Source organism: Cibotium barometz, chromosome 1 (genome assembly GCF_041138505.1).
Source record: "Cibotium barometz isolate CiBa-2024 chromosome 1, ASM4113850v1, whole genome shotgun sequence".
Classification (NCBI taxonomy): domain Eukaryota; kingdom Viridiplantae; phylum Streptophyta; class Polypodiopsida; order Cyatheales; family Cibotiaceae; genus Cibotium; species Cibotium barometz.
In genome coordinates, this window is record NC_141046.1 from 17,243,890 (window position 1) to 17,257,886 (window position 13,997).

Sequence of the window (13,997 nt, forward strand, 5' to 3'; positions counted from 1 at the left end):
CTCTTCCTCTCTCGTATGTTTTGATTTTGCATTGTGCAACTTTATCAAGCCACTCTACTCAGTGGTTTCAAGAGTAGATCCCAGAGAGGCCCTGGGTTCACGCCCAGATGGAGGCAGCCCACACCTCATTGGAGAGCTTGGAGGAGCAACGGATCGAGTACAGATACCACGCACGGGCTTCTTTTTGGACCAGGCAAAGGGAAAGGGTCTCCCGTGAGTTTTTTGCCGCATCAGGACCCCACTTTCGGTGAGAGGGGATCTGAGCTCTTTGTCGGCCTGACGGAGCTATGGTATCAGAGCCTCAACAGGTCCGAGAGGTAGCTTGTACCTTTTACAATTCCCCATTTATTGCTGACCTAGACTCCCCTCAGAGAGAGGCGGCTTGCTAACAAGTTTGGTGTTATGTTCAGCCTTACACATGCGGACACACTTGGACTCATTGTTCTCCTAGATGGAGCTAGCAGCTGCACTAGAGGCCCTTCCTCGCAGGAAGTTCCCAGGAGAGGATGGTCTGCCCGTCTCCCTCTTCCTTTGCCATTGGGACCTCATGGGAGCAGGCTTTTGGGCTGCTTTCAATGAGGTTATGCAGGCATGATTACTCCCGAGCGCATATTCGAGGGTTTGATGTGCCTTATTCTGATGGAGGGTGGTGACCGCTTGGAGATCCAACAGTAGAGACCCATCACCCTCTTAGGGACGACATACAAAATCCTGGCCAAGGTGATCAGCTTGCACCTTCAGCCTTCCCTCCCAGATTTAATCCATTCTACCCAGAGTGGCTCTTCTGGGACCGCAGCATCCTGGATAACATCTTCACCTTTTGGGAGGCGACATCTACCACCAGACATAGGGGGGAGGACATGGCTGTTTTGCTTCTTGATTTTGAGAAAGCATACGAGGGCCTTTTTAAAGGGGGCTATGCTGAGACTTGGATTCTTGATTGCGTGGATGCCGCCGAGAGTTGCGGTCCTCTACACGGGAGCCCACAGTCAAGTCCTTCAAGGCGGCTTAGGAGAGCGTTTTGCGCCTCGGACTGCCCTTGCCCATTGCAGCATGGAGGAGTTAGTGGATGTAGAGTTTGCGGATGACACCCTCCGTCGCTTTGTAGGAGTTCTGCTTGGCTTTAGGGGGCGAGGATCAACTGGCACAAGTCTTGTGGCTTTTGGGTTAGTAGCACTCCCAACTGGGCGCCGGTTGGCGCCCAGTTGATGAGTTTAGATGGATTCCTCACAGCACGGCTGTGTGATATCTTGGATGCCATGTGGGCATAGATATTCCAGTAGAGCAGCAGATAGCCCCGCTGCTCCTGAGCCTTGGTTATCACTTGTAGGGCAAGTGGTGGTAGCCAACCAGGTTCTTTTGGCTACCATGTGGTACATTACCTCTTGCTGGGCCTTCCATCGTTCTTGCATTGGTTAGATGCAACATTTGATCGGGAACTTTCGTTGGTATGGAGGAGATGGTCGCCGAGCTTGGGTGAAGGTAGCCCGGGGCGCACTGATCCAGCCTTGGGCTTAGGGAGGCATGGACTTGATCCCATAACCTAGAGCGGGGCCCTTTTGGGCAAGCTGATCGTGCGTGGATTGCAGCCCGGGGAGGACCCTTGGAAGGATTTCCTGATCAGCCACATTTCCTCGCACCTACCCACCTTTCTTTGGCTCTTAGCCCATCAGAGCTTTCGCGGTGGGCATGTGGTTGGTGATCACAGGCAGACTAACAAGCTGCTGCCTCAATGGCAGCCCTGGGGAGATCCAGAGACATTACCTGAGGGACTGCCCCAAGGCACAGCAAGTTTGGCAGCACATCCTCCGCCTATTCACCTCCGATTCAAGCATTGCCCGTACCGTCACATAGGGGGCTGTTGCTTGGGTTGCAAAGGCAGTGAGGCCTTACTTTACAAGGATGATGGACGCGGCCTCACTTTGAGTCTCACTCGCATTCGCATCAGCGGCAGTTCCGAGACAGCCCTGGACCCCCCACTCACACACTAGCTCGCTACAAGAGATCATCAGTAGCATAGCAACCTGGCACATTTAGCGAGCCCGATGCAGCAAGGCCATCGACGGTTTGATATACCCCCCCCACCCCCCCCCCCCCCCCCGCCCGCCCGGGGCTGAGGTCATCCTTTCCAGATGGGTAGACCTCGTACATACCCTCCGGGGCCGCTGAGCGCTTGGCCGGTGATTCAGAACACATGTAGCAGTGGCGCGATGCTTTCTTCCATGTCTGGACCCTTCCTGTCCAGGGAGTACGGTGGAGTTTCTTGGCACTACAAGCCCCTAGTGTGGCTTTTTCTCTGCCTCCAGTGTTGTAGTCTCCCTCTGATAGAGTGGCCAGTCGAGGAGCGAGCCCCCCCTTAGTAGAACTACGGGCAGTCTGTTGTGAGTGCAACATCGGCACAGAGGGAGTGTCATCAATGCCGCCGCTGACCGAACACAGATTCATGGGCCGGTACCGGCTCACTTACCACCCATTACTGGGTGGCTTGCTCATTGGAACCGTGCGACGCCGTATCTCATATGTATAATTGGACTGCTTTTATTCAGTGTTGTATTCAGCTGAACTGCTGGTTTTTTCTTTATAACTAATAGAAGGATCCTTTTTGGGAAAAAAAAGTATGGCTGCTGAAGAGGGGAAAGTACGAGCCTGGTGTTTTTAAAAATAGGTTCAGGAATGCTTGTGGTGTAGGATAGACCTTGTGGAAGGCTATTTATATTTCCTGTTCTGATTGAACTTTTTTTTTTCCCGAGTGTAATCAGATAGGTAAAACAAAAGTGTTCCTTAGAGCTGGTCAAATGGCAGAGTTGGATGCTAGACGGGCAGAAATGCTAGGAAATGCTGCGAAAGTGATCCAGCGAAAAGTTCGTACATTCCTCGCACAGAGGGAACTCAAGGCTTTACGTAAGGCTGCTATTTGTGTGCAGGCTCGATGGCGAGGTAAAGCATATTGGAAGTAATGCTTTTTTATATGCTGATAAAATGTCAAATGGGCACTTCAGTGCAGTCCAATGCATATGTTTGAAAGCTGTTGCTCAGCTAATTATCTGTTAATGGGAGCCATGAATTGCAGTAGTTGATGATGCGCTGTGATTTCAGGAAAGCTTGCTCGAAAGCATTATGAAAGTTTGAAGAGGGAAGCTGCAGCCATTCGAATTCAGAAACATGTGCGTGGGTGGCAAGCTCGGAAGGCTTATAAAAAGGTGCGGGCAGCTGCTATTGTTATTCAAGCAGGCTTCCGTGGAATGAAGGCTCGGAAGGAATTCAGGTTCAGGCGGCAAACTCGGGCTGCTATCAAGATCCAGGTATTTATGATGCTCTTTCAAAAGTTGATTTCTCTTTTGGGTTGTAAGAACTACGATATGATGACTGAAAGATGTGCTTGTTTGAGGGATTTCTGTCGCATACATGTTTAAAAAAAAATGGCAACAAAAATCCATGAGTTACCGTCATACATGTTTTTTTTTATTGCAATAAAAATCCACGAGTTACATAATAAGGTTGGGTGCTCAAATTTTTTGGCTGACTCAGACAAGATGGCGGGGATACAAGGCTCGTTCTGATTTTCAAAAACTACGAAAGGCAGCACTCATATTCCAGTGCATTTGGAGGGGAAGGATTGCAAGGAAGGAGCTTAAAAAACTTAAAATGGTAAAATATCAGATGCTGGCCTTCTTGTTACCAAACATGCATCTTGAAATGCTTTACAGGATGCTAGAACTTAGACACGGTGCTTTTTTGTCATATTGGTCTGCTTTTTCTGCTACTTGCTTTGAGACTTGGAGTTTTGAGAAAATTGGGGTAGTCTTTTTGTGGTTTGCCTGTCTTGAGCTGAAAAAACCACTTAAAAGTATATGATTTGTTGTAAACTATGTTGTGTTTGGAAGGAATTTGTGGGGCTCTGCATGCATTTTGAGTCTTGTAAGAAAACACAACCATGCATTATTAACTTCAAACTCAAGATCTTTTCAAATGCCTGCCCTGTTCCCACCAACAGAAGAGATGGAGGAATAATGTTTACTGCTGATTATGGCAGAATACAATAAATGGCTGCACATCCATGCTGTGTGCTGCAGAAAAAGCTTAGAGGGCTGCCACAAGTGCTTGTAGGCAAAAAAAACATGGGCACCATCACCAAGGTCAAGCAGCCATATCGTGTGAACTAACTTCCATAGTGCTACTAAAACTGCAAATCGTGAGCTCCAGTCCAAGTATGATCCAATGCCCAATAATGATTGTACTGAGTATACACGGGTCTGAATGGAATGAGACTTCCCATGAGAAAAGATTTTTACCTTGTGTCCGAATGGAATGAGACTTCCCATTTTTACCTTATATTTAAACTGGGATGCAAGGCATTTGGGTCGCTTGAACATGAGCTAGCAAGATTATGGGCAACACAATGATGAGGGTGAAGCATTGATTTTACTTAACTCATTACATTTGCACATTTTTAAGAGCTGTTTATCAAGGATACTTCTGTTGCCAACTAGCCATGCTTCAGACTAGAGAGAGAAGCTATGCAAGTTTTCTTGCCATGGATTTTTTTAAAATTTTACTGTGGTTGGGGCAAACATCAATGTTTGCAAAAGTTCATTTTATAAGCACTACCATGTTCCTTATAATTATCAAGTACCATGGGGCACCAGTGATGAAAAGGTACGAGGCATTACACTAATCATGGAGTTTTTCTATTATTGAAGAAGATAGTGGATCTTCATGATTAAGGACCCGATCAAATCTGCTAAAAAGAAGTCAACTTATACTAAGCTGTTGGGCATTAAGAGTCATATGCTTATCATTTGCCTTGATTGAAATTAATTCACAGTGCACACTGGCCTATGCTTATGTGCTTGCATGCGGGTATGCGAACATTCACTCATGACATGCAGCAAATTCTAAGTATCTATGTGCTGCTATATAGTTTTTAACATTCAAAGAGGAAATATTAATGCATAACTGTTGGATGTATGGTTATATTCAGTAGAAGGCACATTCTTTTCGCAATTTGGTCTCCTGATATAGTGCAAGTTTTTGGACATTGTAAATTCAAGGTTGTGATGAGACCTCATTGCACCTGTAGGTTGTTTCTCCCTGCTCATTTGCTATCATGCCCGCTCTTAGTTGTGATCTATTGCTTCTGAGGACATAGAGGAATGATGGCAGTAGTCCACTTCTGTAGTTTTCAAGAAATAGCAGGCACAGACAGTGTCATGTTAGATGTTTTCTTTGTTTTGTTTTGTTGAAAAGGGTTTACTATTGTACTGGGTATATCTTTCTCAAACTTTCATTCAGAATGGTACATGGAAATTAAGTTTGAGGTTGAGTGCAATTAAGTATCTCACATGGTAATACCTGCTGTTTATCAGCTTCATTGTAATTTTTTTAAAAAGAGAAAAGTTGGAAGATGTTCCTAGGATTATTTTTTCAATATGGACTCATTATCATTCAAAATATACTGTGTGTGGCAGGCTGCCAAAGAGACTGGTGCACTACAAGAAGCGAAGACAAAACTTGAGAAACGTTGTGAAGAACTTACATGGCGTCTGCAACTGGAGAAGCGATTGCGGGTAAGTTTTGTAAGGTGTTATGGCGTGGATCTCAGTGTACTCAAACCACTAACTTATTTAATCACATTGAATGTACCACAAGATCTCAACACTGACTTATTAATCACATTAAATGCACCATAGAACTCAACCACACTTAAACAATCCTTCACCATGAACAAGGCGCTAGAATGCGTCGAACAATACCAAGACCATCAACACCGCACTGAGGGCTGAAGATGCATCCCCCCTCCCCCCTTCCCCCGCGCCTCTTCCCCCCTCTTTCTGCCCCCTTTAGGTATTATCTTTTAGAGTATTTCTAGCACAAGCTTGTGGGTGATCTTTCATCACCAACTTTGCTAGTACAATATGCAAATGAAAACAAGTTCCAAACAAATTTGTCGATGTGGAGTCTTCAAATAAACTTCAATCGTTAAGCTATCAAATCTCTACCAAGCACATGTGGTGTATGGACTTCTGGGCCATTCCCAAGCCACCGGGTTTACGAGGAATAACAGGCCAGATTAAGGAGGAGGCAGCCCTTTTCACAAAAGTGGCCCACCTCTCCTCTCCTTAACATGCCAACCACCATTCACTTTATTCTAAGAAAAGGTCATTGATTAGTCATAAAAGAAATGTTCGCAAAAGCGAACTATAAACAACTCTCATGCGGAGCAACAAAGTACATCCCTCAAGGGGAAGCTACATGGATGGTGGAGGAAGAGTGAAACCGGCCTTCGGAAACTTGATGGGCGGTGAGCACACTTAATCACAGTTAAAACTCTTTATGAACTGGATTAATAAACTTGGAGGAAGAAGAAAAAGAATAAGTGGATCTAGAGTGCTACGGCACAAAAGACCAATTGGCCCCAAAGCGTGGCGCCCCCGCAGTTATTTATTTATCACTTGAGGTCGGTGTAGCCCTTGTACAATTCCCGAGAAGATGCCTCCTTTCTTCACGTGGAGGAGATCTTCTCAAACTTTCACCCAGTTTGTGTTGTGGGATACAAGAACATTGGCCCCCTTTTTATACAAATTTTGGGGTGAAAAGCATAGCTTTTCCCCCTTAGAGAAAAAAACTACTACAAGTGCTTTTCTCTCCTTTATTAAAAAAATAAACTCTTCGAAAGCTTTTTCCCTTCTTTTATTTTTATTAAAAAAATACATGGCAAATGCGTTTTTGAATTCCATGTTGCTTTTTCTCTTCGCGTTTTTGGCTGCTCGGCGTTTCTCTTGCACTTTTGCTGCCCGGCGCCTTTTCTTTGCGTTTTGGGGATTCGCGTGTGTGCTTGCCACGTTAGCTGACTACCGCCTCACGAGGGCCAGCTCGCCATCGCTTGCAGTCCACCACGCCTGCATCAGTCGCATGTGCCACATCAGCGCCTGCATCAGCCGCCAGTGCCACGTTGCAGCGCCACGTCACCTGCTGCGTTGCCTGTTGACTGGTTGCACTCGGCCACCTCTACACTGTGACCCGGTTGCCCCTTGTTGTATTGGCTGCAACCTTCTGCAGAGCTTCTACTGGGCTGCCCCCTTGGTCACCCCTATGTTGCCCCATAGGTTGCCTTGAGTGCCCAACAGAAGAAGGAGATCTCAGTTGTTGCACGTGCAACAAGGTAAGAGAAATACCCAAAAACATATACATGCACATGTACAAACATATGAGCATGCACACACACACACACCAAACATGTATCTACATCCACACACGTGTACAAACTTACACATGCACATACAAGATTAAACATGATCAGTGAATGCTAAACATGATTAAACATAATCACAGAAGAGGTAAAATACTCAGTACTATAACAAAGAGCCTCATTGGGGGTCTTGAGTGCCATGTTGAGTGACGAGGTTCCATGAGGGACTGTGTCAACTTGTAAAGAATTTGACAAAGGTGCTTTAATAACTCTTGATCCTTGCGAAAATCCGGAGGTTTTGATGCAAACCGCTCTTAGGGGAAGCTACCTGGAGAGTGGAGGAAGGAAGAGCCTCATTGGGGGTCTTGAGTGCAATGTTGAGTGACCAGGTCCCATGAGGGACCGTGTCAACTTGTAAAGAATTTGACAAAGGTGCTTTAGTAATTCTTGATCCTTGCGAAAATTCGGAGGTTTTGACGCAAACGGAATTTCAATTAGACTCTGCCAAAAATAGCAACTCTCCTAGATTCTAGGAGTTGCATGGCTTTAGGTCCAAGAAGGTTTCGCTGTAAAGATTCACTTGTTCATGGTTTGTTCAAATGATTTGAGCATTTGGTTTCGCCTTCGAAACCACTCATCACTCATCGGGGCGTTCTGGTCAATTTGACCACCCGAGTGCTAAACTAGTCATCTGGGCATTTGGTCTATGACCACCGGACTGAAAGCTTTGGGCGTTTTGGCCAATGGCCACCCATAAATAGAAATGAGCATTCTAGCTTAATTAGCTACTCAAAAGATATACAAATCACAATTCATGGTGCATGAGCTATCTAGTAATCACCAACTCACATATGGAACGATTTTCAACTAAACAATGATCAATTTGAAGAACAAAGTAGGAGGCGGGTTACGATTGGCACACGTGGGTCTATTGGGGTACTGACACTGTTGAGACCGGGATGGTTGGAGAGAGCTGAAGTGCGAGGCTAGTGCCGTCATCCTCGTAATGGAGCATTGCTTGAGACTTTGTAGCCCAAGCCAGTGCCCCCCACGTGACAAAACGGTGGAGGGTGCTGGACTTTGAAGTAAACAATCAGAGAGCTCTCCACCAGATCTGCTGCGTCTTCGGGCAATCCCAATGACTGTCGCTGAGTTTCTTGCGGGGCCCCGCATCAACTGAGTCTTGCAATGGCAAACCAGATGCGGACTTGAGGCTGTGGTGAGTTAGGAGCTGGATGAAGAGGGTTGTCTTGTAAGACCGAAAACTCTTCATCGCCGTGCAATCGCCGTACCAGTGGCTGTACATGCGCCATAGGATAGGCTGTACACACTGCTGGGCATAGCGCTTGTGCTATGCCCAGCAGTGTGTACAGCCACTGGTACACACTGCTGGGCATAGCACAAGCAGTGTGTACCAGTGGCTTGTGCTAGTGATCTTCAGGCACTCTTTGGAACTGTTTGCTTGGCTGAACATTGAGGTGGGACAACCATAGCTGTGGACACGCGTGGTGGATGGCAAGATTGGTCTTGTAAGTGTAAGGTTTTAATTAGCTTGTGATTGGATTTTTTGAAAGCCGATCGTTGACAAACTTGGTCTATTGAATCTGTGGCCAGCATTGACTTGGGAGTTAGTGAAGCCACTGGATGGCTTGGACCCTATCCTCAGCCAGGTGTTTTGTAAGAGGACTGAACCCTGAGTTGAGGAACCACAGTCATGGGGTTGAACATGATTGAACCCTGAGTTGAGGAACCACAGTCTTGCTATGCACTGAAAGATGAATGTGGTGCTCTCTCTCGGTGCTGGAAGGTTCTCTCTACACGTGGGATCGAGATAGGAATTCACACGAAACTGCTTTTCTGCATTTCCCAAAAGGAGAGCTTTTGAAAACTTTCTTTTTTTCCAAAAAGTTTTTGACAGATCCCTCTTTTTTTTTTTTTCAAAACGTTTTTTTACAAATCATTTGATTTCAAAATGTTTTTTTTCCAATTTTCAAAGAGGCCCGTTTTAGTGTTTGTGAGTTTAAAATGTAAATAAACGTTGAAAAAAAAGCCTCATGTAATAAACATTGAAAAAAAGCCTGATGTGAATGCTTTTGCTTTAAAAGAAATAGCGTAAGGCTCTAAAAAAACACATGTTTTTTTAAACTAACAAACAGCCCTGTTTTCCCTTTTCACGCCCCCCTTTTCACTATTTTAGCGTGTTGATAGGCTTTGAACAGATGCCATGGGGCAGTCCGTGTGGTGTACGACCTGCCTGCTGTACTGGTCTGTATTGCTGTACATTCCTCAGCGTTCTGTCCAGCGCTTCATATGCCCCCATATTTATACCCGAGCCAAGGGTTTAATAGAGAGATGTTCCAAAAAAAAAGCCGCCGAGGGCATACAGTGCGCGTGTGCACACATACACGCGCACGCGTGTGTGCGCGCGCACACACACACATGCATACACTTCTCTTCTCTCTCTCCTCTGCACCCTCTATGAAGGCACACATCTTTCAAGCATGCATGACAAAACAAGAGTAATATACCTCTTAACTGAATTCAACCCTAGCAAAAACAACGGAGAGAAGGACCTAGATTTCATGACAAAACCAAAGGATGATAAAGAACATGCAAACCTTGTCTTGTGCTTGAATGCCTCTTGGTTTAGGCTGCTCTGATACCAACTATTACGGGTTTGCCTTGTCCAACCCCACCCAACATCTCATAAACATCAGCTAATCGATGATTAATCCTAACTAGGTTTAGAAGGCGAAAGCTGACCACCCAACTGTAGGACATCGGTAGGCCTTCCTCGAGCCTAGGTGCTAAGGCTCTTGTGAGAGATCCATGTCAGTCAACCCTGGTGTCCCATACCGCGAAGGCCTGCTTGCTAAGGCCTTTGAAGCTTGGCAAGCTATCTACAAACATGCTATGGAACATAAGGAGTAGTTCTCACTCATGTCCTAGGTACCTTCTCAATCAACCCCCCACTTATATAAGTGGATTCTATAGATATAAATAGCCATAACTGTGGGGTTATCAATATATGAGCCTTAACCTTTAGAATCAATGTTCATCCCTAATCCCAAGACTCCCTAAACACCAAATTAGGTCCATTAACTCAAGGTTAGCATCATGCACGTAACATTGTTTCTAGCACGAACGTGTGGGTAATCTTCCATCACCGGGTTTACAATTACAGTATGCAAATGAAAAGAAGTTCCAAACGAAGTGTCAATGTCAAGTCTTCAAATCTCCAAAGCTTCAAGCTTGAAAACTTCAAATCTCTATCAAGCACATGATGTGTATGTATCTCGGGGCATTCCCAAAACCGTGGGGTTAACAAAGAATAACTGACAATGAGTTTGGAACACATTCCATGAGCGGTCTTTGCATGGATCACTACCTTGGAGTAAGGTATTAGTGTCCTATTGGTGTCAGATCTAGATTGCACTCCGCACCATAGAAATCAAATATAGAAGGTTGAAGTGCAAGCCTAGGGAATGAAGTGCAAGCCCAGAGAGTAGAAGAAAATGAAGTGCAAGGGTATAGAGTCCAAAAAATTTTATTACTCTTTAACCCTTTTTTTGGGAGGAAGGGATGATTAGTGCTAGTTTTTTAGGATTCCACTTAAAACAGGCATTTCTACAAACATTTTGGCATGAGTTTTGGTTTGCCAATCATTGTTGAAAGGATGAGATGATGAATGATTAAGCTTTCAAGTGGCTCAAATGTGCTAAGAGGGCTATGGGGGAGACCATAGTGTTGCATTTCATACTCCTCCGAATTCGTACGAATTGTATAGTACGTACTGTACCTATTCCGTGTGTTCTTTACCCGCATGGTTAAAGCACATGCGACTTTTTTTTTTTGCCCTTATCTTGATTCAGTATTGGTTTATTGGCGCCTTTTTCTTTTTTTGGGGGGGGGGGGGAGATCGGTACGTGTTGCCACTTTGTGTGTGGTGCCTGCACGCCCCCAGCCTCTAGGCATGTGCAGTGCTCGCTCTCTCTCTCTCTCTCTCTCTCTCTCTCTCTCTCTCTCTACACACACACACACACACACACACACACACACATAATTTCTCCCTAATTTCCCCAATTTCTTCCAATGCTCCCAAATTTTCTCAATTTCCCAATTTCCTCTAGATTTTTGAACATCACCCAATTCCCCCAAATTTCCCAATTTTCCTCTAATTTCTTCCATTTCCTCCAATTTTTCCCCATATCCCTAAGTTTTCCCCCCATGTTCCCTCTTACTCCGAATTTCCTCGAATTCCCCTAGTTCTCTCAAATTTTCCCAATTTCCCCTAATTCTTGACCATTTTCTCCATTTTCCTCCCTTCCCCCAATTTTTCTCCAATTCCCAGAAGTGAATCATTCCTTGTTCTTTTTTGTTTTGTATTTTCAACTTATATTTTCAAAAAGAAAAAGAAGTGAATGTACTTAAAGTCCTTATCCTAATGTGTACGTTACTTACTCATTTTGGTACGGTGCGTACCAAAGGTGTGGTTTGTTGAAATTTCAACATGTGCCTTTGTAGGTACCTAGAGCATTTAGAGTGTAGACTTGTAGCAAAAGTAACCTGTTGGTGAATAAGTTGTGGTTGTAAAGTTTGTTAGAGATGTGTTGTGGATTAAAACTGTAGCTCTTAGAATGAGGTGGGCTGTGTGCTTTGCAATTAAATAAACAATTTTCTTCTTTGAAAATAAGTTTTTTTCAGCACGTGAAATGTGAATGATTTTTTGTTCTAAGGTGATTAAGTGTTGTTTCGTATTGGTTGATATCTGCAGACCGACCTAGAGGAAGCAAAGTCTCAAGAGATATTGAAGTTGCAGTCTGCATTGAGTGAAATGCAGGCTCAGTTGGAGACAGCAAACACACTTGTCGCAAAAGAGAGAGTTCTCAGCAAGCAAGCTGCAGATCAGGCTGTTTCCACAATGAAGGAAACACAAGTGATGCAAGTTATTGAAGTTAGCAATGCAAAACTTGAGAAACTTGAGGCTGAAAACGAAAGCTTAAAGGTGGTTCCTAATTTTTAAAATGCATGTGCAAATAATTGTGTTTTTGTGAAGAACGACGTGTTTGAACAACCATAATCATGGGTAGAGTTAAAATGTAATATGCATCAGTTGCAATCCTTGCTGACCTCAAATGTGGCTCCCAGATTGGGCATTTTATTAAATTGCTGTTCATAATCCAGTTCCCATCTAACATGGACATGCACACACCCACCCACATGCACAGGAAAAACACAGTTTGCACCTCTCAATTCTCCTCTTTAGCTGCACACTTGGCCACTGTAAGTTTATTCGCGTGCTTTTAGAAGAAGCACAGTTGCAGCTCTCAATTCTCCTCTTAAGATGCACACTGGACCACTCTACTTTTTCTATTTTTGATTCATAGGCTCTGGCCCATCTTACTGTCCATAGGATGGCTGGATTGTCATCTTCCCATCCACAAACCCTCTTCTTGACAGACCACCTCTCATCTTTCTGAGGCCCTTTCTTTTGGCTAGTTGTTCAGATTCATAAAAAACTTTGTCAATCCTTTGCCGCCATCATGGCATCCTGTCTGGTTTTTGCATTTACTTCAGCATCTTGCCCTCATCTCTTCTTCTCATCTAGAGACTAGTTTTCTGTTAAAGGTACCTTGTTCTTTTTTGTGTATTTCATTTAACCTAGAGGCTATGAATTGCACGGATGGCTTGGCCTTTGTTTTGGTATCATTTTATTTATTCCAACATGTCTTTTCTGTTGGCCATGTTCCTGGATTCATCTAGGCATATATATTTACCTTTCTAGATAGAACAGTTTGAGCTATGGACGAAATCACCAGAAAACTTTTATATTTACCTCTTGGCGTGTTAGAAATTCTGCCCACTGCCAATTTCCTTTTATTAGTGGAGGATGTATTTCTAGAGAGTGTTTCCTGTGATTTCTTTTGAGAGAGACAATACAGCTACATTAATACAAAGGCATTCCAAAGAAACGTGCCGACTAGAGGTCTAGCAAAGTGTTGCAACTTTGGTATAAACTTGAGCATTAAACCTCTTATTGTTTTGTACATTGCATGGTTGGAGTCATCTTCTTCTCTGGATGTCTAGTGTGTGACATGTTAGATTAAAGTTTAGATAAGGTTCTCTTTTTTAGTTGAGCTGGATGGGTGCCAGGTATGCCAAACTTTGTGATTTGTTTGTCTACTTTGTTTGAAGATGCTGTGTCACACCTTTGTTCTGACTGGTTGCTTCTTTTTGGATGGCTAAAATCAGGACTTGGTGAGTTCCCTAGAAAAAAGAGCCCTCGAGGCAGAGGAAAAATTTGTGGAAGCAAAGAAAGACAGTGATGAGAAGGCTAAAAGAGCAATGGAGTCTGACTCTAAAATAGAGCAGCTGCAGGAAGCTATGCAAAGGTTTCATTTTATTTTCTAGGAAGTTTTTTTCAAAGAAATTCAGGCACTAACAAATATTCCACTCTGATGTTGATTATTCCCATAGCTTTATCAGGTGTTGGCTTTTATGAATTTGATTTGTGGAGAGGTGGCTGTGCAGACTGGAAGAGAAGTTGTCCAATTTGGAATCAGAAAATCAAGTCCTTCGTCAGCAAACTCTTGTTATTTCGCCTGCCAAGGGTTTGAGCAACCGGTTCAAAAGCACAGTCGTGCAGGTGGGGTGGCATTTGAGATCTATAGTTGTGCAAAAAAATGTTATTAGGTGCATCGCCTTTGTACTGCTTTCTTTAATTCCTCTTTTGTTTTTGGTTCTTACAGAGGAGCCCGGAGAATGGACTTCTTACAAATGGTGAAGTGAGAACGACACCTGTAAGTCA

At 44.2% G+C, this 13,997-nt stretch overlaps 1 protein-coding gene across 1 annotated transcript in view; it reads left to right on the forward strand.

Moving 5' to 3' along the window:
* The window catches only part of LOC147641661 (myosin-9-like), a 74,705-nt gene that overhangs the window by 50,770 nt on the left and 9,938 nt on the right, over nt 1-13,997 (forward strand). Inside the window, exons 20-27 of the mRNA XM_086797936.1 lie at nt 2,760-2,937; nt 3,097-3,302; nt 3,529-3,648; nt 5,469-5,567; nt 11,964-12,194; nt 13,442-13,581; nt 13,721-13,835; nt 13,939-13,989. Of these exons, the coding sequence (XP_086654062.1) occupies nt 2,760-2,937; nt 3,097-3,302; nt 3,529-3,648; nt 5,469-5,567; nt 11,964-12,194; nt 13,442-13,581; nt 13,721-13,835; nt 13,939-13,989 (1,140 nt within the window). The remainder of the gene's footprint in view (nt 1-2,759; nt 2,938-3,096; nt 3,303-3,528; nt 3,649-5,468; nt 5,568-11,963; nt 12,195-13,441; nt 13,582-13,720; nt 13,836-13,938; nt 13,990-13,997) is intronic.